At 39.9% G+C, this 14,599-nt stretch overlaps 1 protein-coding gene across 4 annotated transcripts in view; it reads right to left on the reverse strand.

The window, feature by feature from the left end:
* HDAC9 (histone deacetylase 9) overlaps window positions 1–14,599 on the reverse strand; it is a 340,664-nt gene that overhangs the window by 6,454 nt on the left and 319,611 nt on the right. For all 4 annotated transcript variants that reach the window (XM_065399534.1, XM_065399533.1, XM_065399536.1 and 1 more), the window contains one exon: window positions 12,024–12,157. In XM_065399534.1, coding sequence (XP_065255606.1) covers window positions 12,024–12,157 — 134 coding nt within the window. The remainder of the gene's footprint in view (window positions 1–12,023; window positions 12,158–14,599) is intronic.

The raw sequence follows: 14,599 nt of genomic DNA on the forward strand, positions 1-14,599 counted from the left end.
AAACCTGGGTTCAAGTCCCCCATAAACCACAGATTTCCTGTATGACCTTAAGCAAGTCACTTAGTGTCTTGCTGCCTTGGTTCCCCATCTGTAAAATGGGAATAATAGTACTGCTCTATTTCATACTGATGTTGTGAGTTGCTCAGATAATACAGAAATGGGGGTGGAGGGCTAATAAGTACCTTAGATAGGGAACCTAATATGTCAGACATGAATGGATCCTAAATTAAACACTGGGACTTGTGAAATATCAACATGTCATGATATTGAGCACTGACATGATGACGTATCATGATGCATGATGATATATTGTCACAAGAGCCAAGCAAAAAAGACAAATCATGTTCCATCTACATTCATTTCAATTTTTAAACGAATTCAGCTGTGCTCATGCCCCTTTCTGTACACCTTCCATTCTACACACATTAGGGCAATTAAGTTTTACTGGCACAAATGCTCACAGCCATCTGTGTGAGTTCTCATGGAAACAGCAGCTGAAATTTGTACACATAGATATTGATGCCAGAAGTATTTGCACACTCATCCAATCAAAGGGCTGGAATAACATCATGTGAGTCATCCGCCCAATCATGACTAAGAAACTAGCTCTTCTTTTGAATATTTGTAAACAAATTCAAAAATATATTTTTTGAATAAATTTGTATGATGAATACACTGGAGAGAATTTCAAACTTATATGGATATTCCATGGGCAGAAAAAGAGGCAAAATTGGCTCACTTATTCATTGTCAATGATTAGATCAGCTCTAGTCATTACATCAAGGAGATTAGCCTGGATTATAAAGAGGTGACATACTAAGCAAATTTACCCAAAGTCCCAGAATTGCTGGGATTCGGGTAAAATGATCAGCAGAGAAATATTTTAATGCTGATGAAATTCTAATTATCATCAGGCTTTTGGGTTAATTCTCATGAGATGAATGGCGCTATTCATACTTCTTGTTTTTATCTGCCTATAGTCCTGCATTGGGAATTTACCTGGAAGATTTTCTTTGAAACCATAAGAATTAGCAACATAATTTATATTAAAGTAATATAAATGTTTAAATTCTTTGGAATTCAAGAGGACTGCCAGAAAAAGGCGGATACAAATATTAGCCTTTACTAATGCCATAAAACCACTGAGGATGCCAGATTGTAATGGTGGATTGCTGCTATTTTAAATGATGCATTAAGACATGCCAATCCAGCTTTAGGATTAGAGCTAGTTGAATAATAAAAATCAAAGTAACCGATATATTTGCAATTAACAAGTCAACTTTGCTTCACTGCTCTTCATAGGTCATAGCATTCAGTTATTTGCAAGCACTTGGATGAAAGCTGAGTATTTGTGAAAATGTTCACAAATCACTAATTTCACAAATTTTTAGCGCAAGTGATTATTCGTCTGAAAATTCATACCGGAAGTCAGGTATTTGTTAATAACTGTTATTCATTTTTGTCATTCATTATTCTCTATTTAAAATGTTTCAGGCATCCAACCAGGAAGCAGAAAAAATACTATGGGCCCAATGCTCAGGTCCAGCTGGGCTGAGCTCAGCACAGATCCACAGGCAGGAGAACAAAGGTGGCTTAAAGCCACATTTTTACACTCTTCCAATCCTTATGGCTACTGGGACCCAATTTAGCTCCTGGAGTAAGTTAGAACAGATTCAAGGCTACTCTAACCTGCACCTCTGGGAGCCATTGCACAGGCTGTGGAATTGCCATAGTGCAAGGTGCTCCAGCTGTGCTTTGTTCCATCCTCGACGTATCCTTCCTGTTCCCCTGCAAACTCCTTCTACTGGGTAGGAGTTGGTGATGTAGACATAGCTATTGTAGCTCTATGCCAACCAGTGCTTCTCCTAATCAAAGGGAATCTCGTCAGGCAACTTTCATAAATTGGTTGGACTGGGGTCCAATGATAGGTGTGTGATTTAGGAGGCCAATCACACACCTTAATTAACCAGTAATGAACAATTAAAGTGAAGAGTTCACAAATAACTCATAGGTTAACTCATCTAAAATGTCTGATCAATACTTATAAATACCAAATACATGCACAGAAATCAGGTTAGGTTCATGAATCAACCACAAACAAAAAAAGGGCCAAATTTGCAATCATTATTATTCAAGATGAACATTTTGGTCAGCTCTTGTAACAGACCTGTAGCTGACATGGATTTTCAGTGTTTGTTATCTAAACTTCCCCCCTCCCCACCCAAAAAAATGAACAAACCCCTCCCTGTAACTATTCCAGCTTGGTTACAACTACAGAAATGTTCTCTGTCTCCATATTTTTTGCAGTAGCCAGGCAGAATGCTGGATCCTGTTCCATATCAATAAAACCACATCAGACTCCAGATGTAAGTTCATTACATTATACACCCTGTTCAACCCTGATGCACTATTGTTACAAAAACACTGTAAAAATAAAGCCAGCGGATTATTACAGCTATTTCTATACTCCTTTGGAACAGGGCCTTCTGCATCAGGGAGAATAATTTCTGTTGGCAGTGATCCACTTTTTGGATCTACATAGACATAGGGGTGTCCCTGGAAAATATCAGGACACAGACCCAACAGTGAACAAAAGAAATCACTCTACACCTGACAGTCATAGCACCATCACCTTCACTCCTACACTTCTTGGCATTCAAATCATGCAGTTTATTAGATCTGGAGCCGAAGAGAATAGAAGTTGTAAAGAGCACTAGAAATACATTTGCAGAACAGAATCTTTCAGAGAGGAATGACTCAGGTCAGTGCAGGACCAACAAAGCCACTTAAGGGAGAGCTTGGATCATTTACAGAAGGCAAAATTTTCTAAGGATTTGCACCACTAAATTGGGCTTTTTTGTGCCCAAGGGAATGTAATGGAATTTGTGTCCAATAAGCATTTTCAAAGGAAAAAAGCAACTGTGCACCACATACGTTGGATACTCAAAAGTTGCTACAACTGAATTGTGCTCCTATCAGCAAGTGGCATAAAAATACACCACCTATTAAATTTTCACATACTTGGAAGGTGGCATAAGTGATGGTAAGGGTGTAAGCAGTTTGCCAAAATTTGAGACAATTGCCATCTGCACTGTATGAGCAGCCCAGACTTGGCACCTGACTACACTGCCTCCTTAGCCCTGCCATGTTTTAAGGAGCAGAAGCTAGCTTTATTCATGGGTGTTGGTGAATTTGTTTAGAGAAAAAAATGACACCCAGGAACATTTTAGGCAATCTCAGGCTTAAAGCAAGGGTTCTGGAGAAGGAGATGGTGATGGTAATAGATATAGGGGCCACAGATCCCACGGATGCCTGAGAGTCCACCATACACTTCAAAGTGGGTCTACAGGCCATGGGGGCTCTATAGATTTACTGGAGATGGGATTTCTCTTGTACAAGTTTGATTTGATAACCATTCTACAGCTGTGTGAAGAGGAGCCAGAAGGGTATGTGGAGAATCACACGCATAGGAGCCATGACTGAGGTGGTCAGTTACCATTGTTCTGGGTAAGTCATAATAGCAGACTGTTTGCTGCCTCCAACTCCATTCAACAGTTTCTGTGAGCAACTCCCAGGAGTTTTAGTAATCATATTGGCTTCCCTAGGGGCAAACATGACCAACAGTAGGTTCATGAGAGAGATCTTTGACACTGCACATCTCCTATTCCATCCTGTGCAGATTTTGACCTCTGACAATATTCCAGTGATCATAATTTTGCACTTTTGATCATTTAGCCCCTAAATATAGGGGAGGCATGTTAGGTGATAACAGAACTGAGTACAATATCTGCAGTGAGAATAAACACATTTGAAGTTCATCCCCTTTCAAATATGGAAGGCTTTTACCCACACATTTTTTTTAAAAAAGTCTGACTCTTAATCTCCACTGTTTCTTCCTCTAAAACATCTCAAAGCTTCCATTTGAGGTCCTGTTCCTTATACTACCCTTTATTTGGATACCTTTCTTTGCTTGATCCAGCTTTTGAAATATTAGAAAATCCCTGTTATGAGCCAGGCTGTGCAGTAAGCATGTCAACATAAAGCTCTGCCATGATGATAGCTGTAGATATCCCCAAGTTGTATCAGAATTGGAACAATGCTTTTCCATCTAGTCTTTCAATGTAGGAGAGATTTCATGTAGGAGTCATATATCCTTCTTATTTTGAATGTTAGGAAGTTTCTGAATATTTCTATATTTTAGGTTTATATAGAAGTATTTCTAGGTGGAAATTTTTCAGTTCTCCATAACTGTTATGTACAACATGAATAAATCCATTTTCATTAGGGAGTATATTTTTAAAGGACTTAAGGGTGGCTAGGAACATAATGCCCAAGGACAGTCAATGGGAGTTAGGCATGTGACTCCCATTTGTGCGTTGGAAAATCTCCCACTAGTAATATATCACTTTTGAACCAGTTCATCTTCAGTCTGCTTGGCCAAGCCACCTCCTGGCTAGCACTGGCCACTTCTGGGACTATAATGTCACCCTATTGGCACATACTTTGCACTATTGTAGATTCCTCCCACTGCCAACTTTCCATTTTTGGGCCCCTTCTCCCAGGTTTATGCCAGCCAGAGTTGACATAAACCTCAGGTGAACCAATGATTGTAACTGTATTAATTATTTGGTAATAATGACAGATTCAGATTAACAATGAAGCTATGAGATGAAACCAGGTTTAACTTTCAATTTAAAATTGATCTCTGGCAATTTTCACTTATGTGTATGCTATTTGGGAAATATTTCCATTTTAGAGAGAGAAGCATTTACCTATTCTGGCAAATCACACACACACACTCCTTTCTTTTTTAATGCAGTGTCTGCGTTCTTAGCAGAGCTCTTTGCATAGCTGGCAAGCTTCCCCAGATTCACACCAAATTCCACAAAAATGGGGAAATGCCAACTTTTCATCATCTGAATGAAAGCTGCAGAGCACTAGTTTTCCATTTAAATTGCCATACACACCCAAACCCAAGATCCACTAATTGCAAGAAAGCAGCACATATTTCATACTTTACAACAAAAGTGTCCAGTACAGATTTTTAAATGCCCTTGGTAGCCAACCAATCACAATGTTTTGTCAGATTATGCTTCAGAAGAGTAATTCAAGCAGGAAGAATATTTACTAGAAGATGTTAAATTTAGCCATTTAAAAATGTTTTCCTTCTTTGGGCCAAATTCAGCTTTGGCCAGCACAGTAAGAAAGAGCAGACACACTTCCTGCTGTGTCCTCTGCTACAAGGATCCTGCTGGGTGGAATGCACCATGGACTACACTTTGCTGCTTCCTCTGAGCAGGAGGACATCTGGTACTAGTTAGCACTTGCTACAGACTCTGGGACACTTGCTACAGCATATGGGGCTGGCTACTAGACACCTCCCTAAGCCATAGACCATTTCTTCTTGGAGACAAGGTGAATAGGGTACTAGTTAGCACTTGCTCCAGACCATGGGGCCAATAGATAACCCACAGACCATTTCTTTTGTGGGACAGGGTTCATATTGGTTTGGCTGTGTGGTATGGGGAGATCCTGCATGGCTGCTTACAATGGGGATTGGGAAGGTTGTTGTGGAGAGAAGAATTAAGCCTATGACTTCAAACCAAAGTAGTCTGGGGAACGAAGGCTTAGCAGATCTGTCACTGCACTGATATATTATTAGCCATCACCCACCAGGGCATGGTGGTGCAAGGGCCAGAGAGGCTATTCTGGCCCAATGACTGGAGTAGAAGCCATGGTGTGGGACCACTTTTACTTCCCAGCCTGGGCATAAGATTCTCACCACTACCACCCTCACAGAGATGCCCAACACCCAGTCCAAATACATATATAGTAAAGTAATACAATTAATCTGTGATGGAAAAATATGAATTAATCCAGGGGTGCCCAACCTACAGCCCGTGGACCATACACGGCACACCAGAGCATTTCATAAGGCCCACGGCCTGCTTCAGCACAGTACACTAACAGCTGATTCATCAGCGTTTTGTCATCATGTATATGTGTATACAGACACTGCTGTACATAGAAACAAACCTATCTAAATACATGCAAAACAAGATGAACTAAAAATATAAATTGATACAGGTGACTTTAAATCTTATTAAAATATGTAGAATGTGTTTGGCCCACACAAGATTTGTGCTTGGGTTTATATGGCCCTCCTGTGTAATAAGGTTGGGCACCACTGGGCTCGTAATGGAAGCCAACAGGAAAAAAGCCCTGTTCACAGAAAATGAGGGAGCTGAATTTTCAGTACAAGGCTGCATCAGCATCTCAACAGCTTCCTGGTTTCAAAGTAATTTCTCTTTTCTAATTAGCTAAAACCATCATTTCTTTTGTTTTGACAGGTGCCTATGTAATGGATGTGATCTAAAACCACTAGCAGAAGACGTCTAGGACATTTTACAGCAACTTAACCTCATCCTTCTTTCTTTACCTGCATGAAGGATTTCACTGTTTTGATTTTGGATTTCAGGGGAATCCAATTGCTTAATCACTTCTCGCCTCTTCAGAAGATTTCCTTCCTAGGAGGCAACCCAGGGTGCTTCTAAGTAGCTTTGCATTTAGTTCAATAAATTGTCTTTAAAAGAAATTCAGGTTTTTCTTTTTGTGCACAAAAGTATGAATAATAAAAACTGAAATCTAGATACATTTATGTCTTCGTTTATGTCTACATTGTGAATTTTTGCTTCATTTATTGTCTTTACAAATAAACAACTGCTATGCTAAGTGTTTCTGATAATAATAAAAAAAAGCCAATGGCTTTTATTTTGTAGAGTTCCATATATGTTTCTGTGGAATTTCCAAAACGAATGTTCACAACACTTCTATGGTGAAGTTCAAAAGTATTCATCATACATTATTGGCCTGATAACTCATTTAAATGTTGAGGTCTTCCAAGAAAAAGAGACCTTCTGAAATAGATTTTTTTGGTTAGTCTTCAAAGTCAACATTTGCATGAAGGACTTTCCTTTACTATGCTCAAATTATTTAACAAAGGTTAATTCAATAGCATATTGTTTTCATATTGACCCAACCAGGGCCGGCTCCAGGCACCAGCTTAACAAGCAGGTGCTTGGGGCGGCCAAGGTAGAGGGGCAGCACCTGCGGCAATTTGGGGGCGGCAGGTCCCTCACTCCCTCTAGGAGCAAAGGACCTGTCGCTGAACTGCCGCCGCCACCGATCGCGGCTTTTTTTTTTTTTTTTGCTTGGGGCGGCAGAAATGCTGGAGCCGGCCCTGGACCCAACTCATAATTATTAAGGGGAAAGTAAAAGCTATCTTCCTAAACAGATCACTTTCATGAAGGCCACATGTAATTAAAAGCAAGTTTGGGTTTAGTTTTGGGGTTGGGGTTTTTTTTTTTTTTTTTTGGTTTTGTCTTTTTGGGGTGTCAACATGTTTTTCTTGCAGAGATTCAGAGACAAGTTAGTTAAAGCAAGCATTTCTAGCTTGTAAGTCTGTTGTTTCATCTACATGTCTGACTGGCTCCCCACGAAAGTTGAAAGTTACTGCTAGTTTTATGAAAAAATAACAGGAGTACTTGTGGCACCTTAGAGACTAACAAATTTATTAGAGCATAAGCTTTCGTGGGCTACAACCCACTTCTTCGGATGCATATAGAGTGAACCATATATTGAGGAGATATATATACACACACATACAGAGAGCATGAACAGGTGGGAGTTGTCTTACCAACTCTGAGAGGCCAATTAAGTAAGAGAAAAAAAGAAAAAAAAAAAAAAAAAAAAAAACTTTTGAAGTGATAATCAAGATGGTTCAGTACAGACAGTTTGATAAGAAGCAAGTGTGAAAATACTTACAAGGGGAGATAGATTCAATGTTTGTAATGGCTCAGCCATTCCCAATCCCTATTTAGCCCTGAGTTGACAATCAACTCAGGGCTAAATAGGGATTGGGAATGGCTGAGCCATTACAAACATTGAATCTATCTCCCCTTGTAAGTATTTTCACACTTGCTTCTTATCAAACTGTCTGTACTGAACCATCTTGATTATCACTTCAAAAGTTTTTTTTTTTTTTTTTTTTTTTTTTTCTCTTACTTAATTGGCCTCTCAGAGTTGGTAAGACAACTCCCACCTGTTCATGCTCTCTGTATGTGTGTGTATATATATCTCCTCAATATATGGTTCACTCTATATGCATCCGAAGAAGTGGGTTGTAGCCCACGAAAGCTTATGCTCTAATAAATTTGTTAGTCTCTAAGGTGCCACAAGTACTCCTGTTATTTTTGCGGATACAGACTAACACGGCTGCTACTCTGAAACCTGCTAGTTTTATGGTTACTTTTTTTGTTATAAGTTATTCTGCTGATAATAAGACATACGAAGCAGTATATTGCTCTACTGACAGGTCCTGGCCAAGAACAACATAGGCAAGGAAAAAAGAATTAAAAAAACCCCTGCAAAATGTTTATGAATTCTAATCCTCAGCACATGAATAAATACAACTGACAAACTGCAGAGTACCTTACAAAGGCCTTTCCTGACCTTTCTAATTTGAGTTCAATTGCATGTGCAGTGTTTAGAAGCCAAAGTTGGTCTTGCCAATGTTTTTAAACTACGGTTGCAGTACGTATCATTATTTGTAAAAGTGAAGTGCCAGATAATAAGTTATAATTACCCTATTAATCACCTGTAAAGAATTGCATTCAAGGAAGAATGCATCTTCAAATTACAATAATTGGTGACTTAAAGGAACCAATTTTTTCTGTCCTTGACTGGAGGAGACTTTGTAGTTGGCTGTGCAAATCTACAAGTATTCTGTTGAAATGAGGCAGTGTACACCATATATATGCTATGGTCCATATCCTCATCTAGTATTGATTGGCATAACTCCATGGAAGTCGATAGACCTGTGCCAATTTACACAAGGTGAGTATCTGACCCTATATCTACATGCCCTTCCTTATCAGCCTACCCATCTCAGCAATACCTTTAGTCACAGATTTTCTGTGAGCAATTTCTTATGGTGGTGATGATGACATAGTTTCTGAATCTTCCATCTCCAAAATTAGCAGGGGCAGTATCTGCTCTCTCCTTGCTGTAACATTGTTCAGTTTTGATTCGGAGATGTGTGTCTGCCTGTTTCCTGCATGTCCCTAGTTAGATTTAATACTTGGAAAATAAACATGCTTGTATTATAAATTATAATGTAAGTGTACATGAGAAGAATATTTATTGTGTGAGAGGTTTCAAGATCTTAATGTTCATGTCTTTCCTCTAGTGAATTATAATGCACATGCACTCACACTTGTCTTCATCTTCCATTATTAAAAGTTCTTCCTTCCATTTATTATGCTATATTTTGCAAACGGATAAACCCATTGAATCACCCAGCCTCCTTTATTGGCCTCAGATTACTGGTCCCCCTTAAGAGCCAATAGAGTTAGGTCAATATTTAAGCGCACTCAAACATAACTCACAGTGACATACATTTCATGTCTGTTTCCAACTGTAGGTATTTTTCTGAGAATGCAAAGGGTCAGCAGCTGTAGAAGCAGTAGCAGGTGTGAGCCAACATTAAAACAAAACGAGGCCTTTCTCACAAAGAAGCAACGTCACCAAATGGTCATCGTTGGCTGTGAAGAGTCGGGCCCCTGTCATAGCGATGGGAGTAGGGCGACCAGACAGCAAGTGTGAAAAATCGGGACAGGGGATGGGGGGTAATAGGAGCCTATATAAGAAAAAGACCCAAAAATTGGGACTGTCCCTATAAAATCAGGACATCTGGTCACCCTAGGTGGGAGCATAGTTTCATTAGCATTATTTGTCTCCCCACGAGGCTGCAAACCTCAGAGAGATATTACCTTAAATGTGTCCAGGCTAACCAGGGCCAAGCAGAAATCAGGCTGACACATCTCCAGTCTAAAGCTGGGCAAAGGTTGCACTGTGAGAACATTGCTGTTGTGGCTGATTTTGAAGGAGAAGGATTCAGAGGATGTGCCACCATCACCATCACCACCACAGGAAACTGCTGTGTCGGATATGAAGTTCATGAATGATAGTGTGGGTGAGGATGGGCAGGAGGGCAGGCTGATCAGGAGGGTCAACAAAATTTTATGACTAAGATTTTCAAACAGAGTGCCTGAAGTTGGGCTTCTAAATTCATATTTCAGCACCCAAACAAGAGGCCTGACATTCAAAAGTGTTGCTCATCCTTCTCGAAAGAAGACACTGGATGTTCAGCACTTTTGAAAACTTTTCTTTATGGGCCATATCATAGATCACCCAGCATGAAACTCAAATCGGGCTGAATATTCTGCTATGGAATGCTTGTTCCCACAGAGCACAAGGGGATGGGGAGAAGAGAGACCTTTCCAGCAACCCCAACCATCTTCACACAAGGTATCATTTTTCTTTGCTCACCCCTCCACGGTAGCACTCCCTTAGTGTATTAATTCCTACACTGTCCCTGGTGCCTGCAAGGGAGAAGGCTGAGGAACAGTTTGGGGTTGCTCCGGGGAGTTTCTTTGCATTAATTTCCTGTTCCCAAGAAGCTCTATAGCTCCTTTTCCTGGAAGAGGTGCCTTGTACCTTCTGAATCAGGCTACTTGTTCTCAAGACAGGCCACTATGGTGCAGAGCCAGCGTATGCAGCCTGTTGGGGTGTACTATGTTGCCATGTAAACTAAGTTCAAGACTTGCAATATAGTAAATTTTCCTTAACCTGCAAAGGAAAAAAATAATGGGCTTGTGTCCTTTATTGCTTCTTTGTGATACATAAAGAAAGCCTGAAAGGTTTTGGTTCAAAGTAGGGGGGAAAGGCATAGGAGAAGGGGGCTTCCTGCTTGTTTTTAGCACTACAAATGTGTGTCTTGTCTACTTTGGAAGTTTCTATGGACACTGGAGAATTGGTGAAATTGAGACTTCACCAGAGCCAATAGATTGAAAAGTGAGCAGCTGAAAGGGGGAAAGAATTTTTAGACAAATTGTTTAAAACTGTTTTTTTTTAACATGTATTCAACTCCAATGCTTGAAGAACATTTGAGAGAAAAGATGTCTTTGTTATATTACCATTACTCTTTTGATTCAGGTTTGAGAACTCCCAATACACATCTCTGAGATGCTCAATAGGTTCTCCAGCAAAATTAGGGAAGGCCTCATGTGACATTTTTGTTGTCTATAAAGTAAAACACAAGCAGAAAAAAAACCCTTTCAGGCATTCTCTATGTATCATAAAAAAAAAGGCATAAAGGTCTTTAAAAAGTCCTTCATAGGTGATCTTATAGGTTGTAAGCAATTTCCACTATAACAAACAGCACTTCACATCAATCTAATAGGCCTGAAATGGTGCCCTAAAAAGGAATTAGGAGACTAGTAAGTGAGTAAGTACACTAAAAAATACTGATTACTGGGGCTGTCAGTTTCCAGTAAAAATAATGACTTGCAACACTGTTCCCCATAACAAGATTTCACAGACCATGGCATGAGAACATGTGACAGGGTCACAATTTAAGGTAAAGGTACGTTGCCTTTATGTATTTGATTTTTGTATGTGCCTTTAGCAGGTTTAACCTTAATCATTTTCACCACAGAGTGAGCATATGCAGAGAGCAGAGATTTGCCCGTGGATGGTGGAAAGAAAAGTATCAAAATACTGCATGAAAATGTGCTTTTGCTATTTTCAGTCCAAGAACTTACCAGCAATCTTGAGAGAAGAGCCTGTTTTTCCACAATAGCTCGCTCAAAGATTTGATCAGTGATGAGCATCAGTGACCCCCACTGATGTCAAGGCAGGTTCTCAGCAGGTTCTCAGCACAGCATATTGAGTCCTTCTCAGAATCAAGAATAGTTTTGCAAACCCTAGAGATTCATATAAACATCTGATGGTGGGGTGCTTATCAAAACCAAAATAACTTCCGACTCTTTTGCATTTTGCTCATTACTAAGACGTGCAAAAGGCACTTATTTCTACACACCAGGAAAATTAAAAGAAAGCAAAAAGACAGAACTTTTTGAAAACATGGATTGTCGTCTGAAACCCTTGGACTTGACTTTTACCTCATTTCCTAGAAGGGCATTTACACAGGCTTCAGATGCATCACAGATGGCAGTAAGGTCATGTCCTCCCTCCAGTGCCAGCACCACACGGCCAGCTGCTAGCTTCAGCAACTGCTTCGTTAGGTGACCAAAACCTAACATGCAAAGACAGTAGTGCAAATTAGTAAAGCAGAACAGATATTAATGACATATTTTACATGTGTTGTATCAGAAAGTAGGAAACATGAGGATATTGCACAAAAACATAAGATCAGAACTATGGTCCATCTATATCAGTAACCTGGCTCCAACACTGGTCAGCCCTAAATACTACAGAAGAAAGTGTAACTGTGTACCTCTGTATTCACACCCTACTGCAATGATATTTGTACAAAATATGCCTTGTGAGGTATCGTATGAAAGCTAACAACACACTGGTTATTAATATCATTGTAAAATGATACACATTCACATAGTTATATGTGAAGCTATGAATTGCCACTGTGTGACGTTACTAGAACATGTTTACAACCAGACAGGGTAGCCTAGGTAAAGGTGATAAACAGGTCTGTCCTAGAAAAGGCAATGCGGATTTACCCCAGTTTACATATTAGCAGTAAACAAAACCATCAAGCTAAACCAGTGGCATTTATCCTGATCCTGAACTCAAGAGGTAGAGATTTAATATGATTCCTGTACCCCGGAGAAACACAGGAGACTAAATCCCCAGGAGGCCTTCCTAACTTGTAAACATAGACATACCATTGGGGATATAAGGAACAAAGAGAAAATCCACTTTTATCCTTTACCAAAGGAGACAAACAACAACAACAACCCAACAACAAGTGATTTGAGCTCTGTGATGGATCCTGGCCAAGCTGGCTAGTAAAAGCTGAAAAGGAGCCTGTGGGTAAGAGAAACTATCTTGATCAAAGACTGTATCTTGCTAAATTAAGTTTTAGACTCTTAGATGCATTTTTTCACTTTGTAAAGGGACCAGCACAATGGGCCCTGAACTTAATGCACTACCACAGTGTAAAAAATAAATCATACTAGATGTTACATTTTGGTGTTTGTTAAAGTCAGTGCACTAGCAACAATCTCTGGAATCAGGCTTAGTGCAGGCTGGAACTGTTCAAGGTTTACCAGACAGCTCTGCTAGTGTTCCTCAAGCACTGATCCACAGCACTCTGTATCCCTGTATCACAACCAGAGGCTGCCAATGGAGCTCCATTGGATCCAGCTTTATGAGGGTATTCAACTCAGGTAACACCACCACTTAAATTTCATCTGAGATTAAAGTTAGGTGAAATTCTTTCATTTTTGTTTCATCAAATTTCATAAGAAGTTGGATAATTTGGGGAGGAAAATTTTGAAAATGGTTGTGTAATTTCCAAGGGCAGTTTTTGCTTTGGCTTAACCTCCCTTCCAATGGTTAATGGCAGGTAAGGCCTTGAGACTTTTTAAGTTAAATTCACAACACACTTGCAGCCTGGGTCTCACACTTCTATCCACTCTGTTCTAGTTGCTCTTCTGACAGTAGTCCCTACCAGCTCCAGAGCACTGCTTGTCGCCTAGGTTTAATAAACAGATTGGCAAGACACCCAGGAGGTTTACGGCTCCAGAAAGACATTTTTACTGTGCTCCAGTGAGAACGGAATCTAGAAATTTGACATTTCAATAAATGAAAAAAATATTCTGGAGAAATGTTCTGAGGCACAGACTGAAGCCCTGACCCTGCAAGCATTTACACAGATGCTTAAGAAGTAAGCACATGAGTAACCCCATTTACTTCAATGGGACATATAGTTAAGCATGGCTATAACTGTTTGCAGGATCGGGTCCCTAATTATTCCACATTTTGCCTAATTGTTCACAAAATTCTACTTGCCACTTGTCCCAGGGCTGATCCCAGAACCCTTGGAGTGAAAGGTTAATTCTTTAAACCAACTCACAACCTAGTGTAGCTCTCTAAGAGCTGCAGTTTTGACTCCACTGAAGCCACCACACTGTGGTTCAAATTACACATGGTTTGAAAAACAAGCAAAAATTTAAATCTCTCATTTAAGCTCAACCTTCACTTGTAGGGGGGGGGGGGGAAGCTTTGCAAAAGCCCAAATTTAGTAGGATAATAAAAGTGAAGGAAGGAGTGGAATGAGGATAACCTTTGATCATTGGCCAGTTTCCACTTTCTTTTACCTAGAGGATTTATTTCTGTCTGCATACTACACATGTGATCTTCAGACTCATATCAAGACAGTGCCAGCAGCAGTACTATGAGATGAACACATAGCATTCAAAGGAAATGAAGAAGAATAAATAGTTCATGGGCTCCCCACATCCACATACTGTATAACTCTCCCCTCAGCTTTGTGAGAAGTGCAACAGGACTTTTAAGATGCCATTATCCCTCACTTCACACAGCTTCTGTCAGGAAGGGAAAGTTCTACTGAATCCAATACCCTGCACAGTTTGAAAACAATATACGACCACAAGGGTCACTGCAGCCACAACATAATTTTCTGGCAATAAATTCAGAGTCTCTCCCAATAGATTTTTCTTCTTTTTGAAAATTGTACACAGTACTTGTGATAGAG

This window comes from Emys orbicularis, chromosome 2 (assembly GCF_028017835.1).
Source record: "Emys orbicularis isolate rEmyOrb1 chromosome 2, rEmyOrb1.hap1, whole genome shotgun sequence".
Taxonomy (NCBI): Eukaryota; Metazoa; Chordata; order Testudines; family Emydidae; genus Emys; species Emys orbicularis.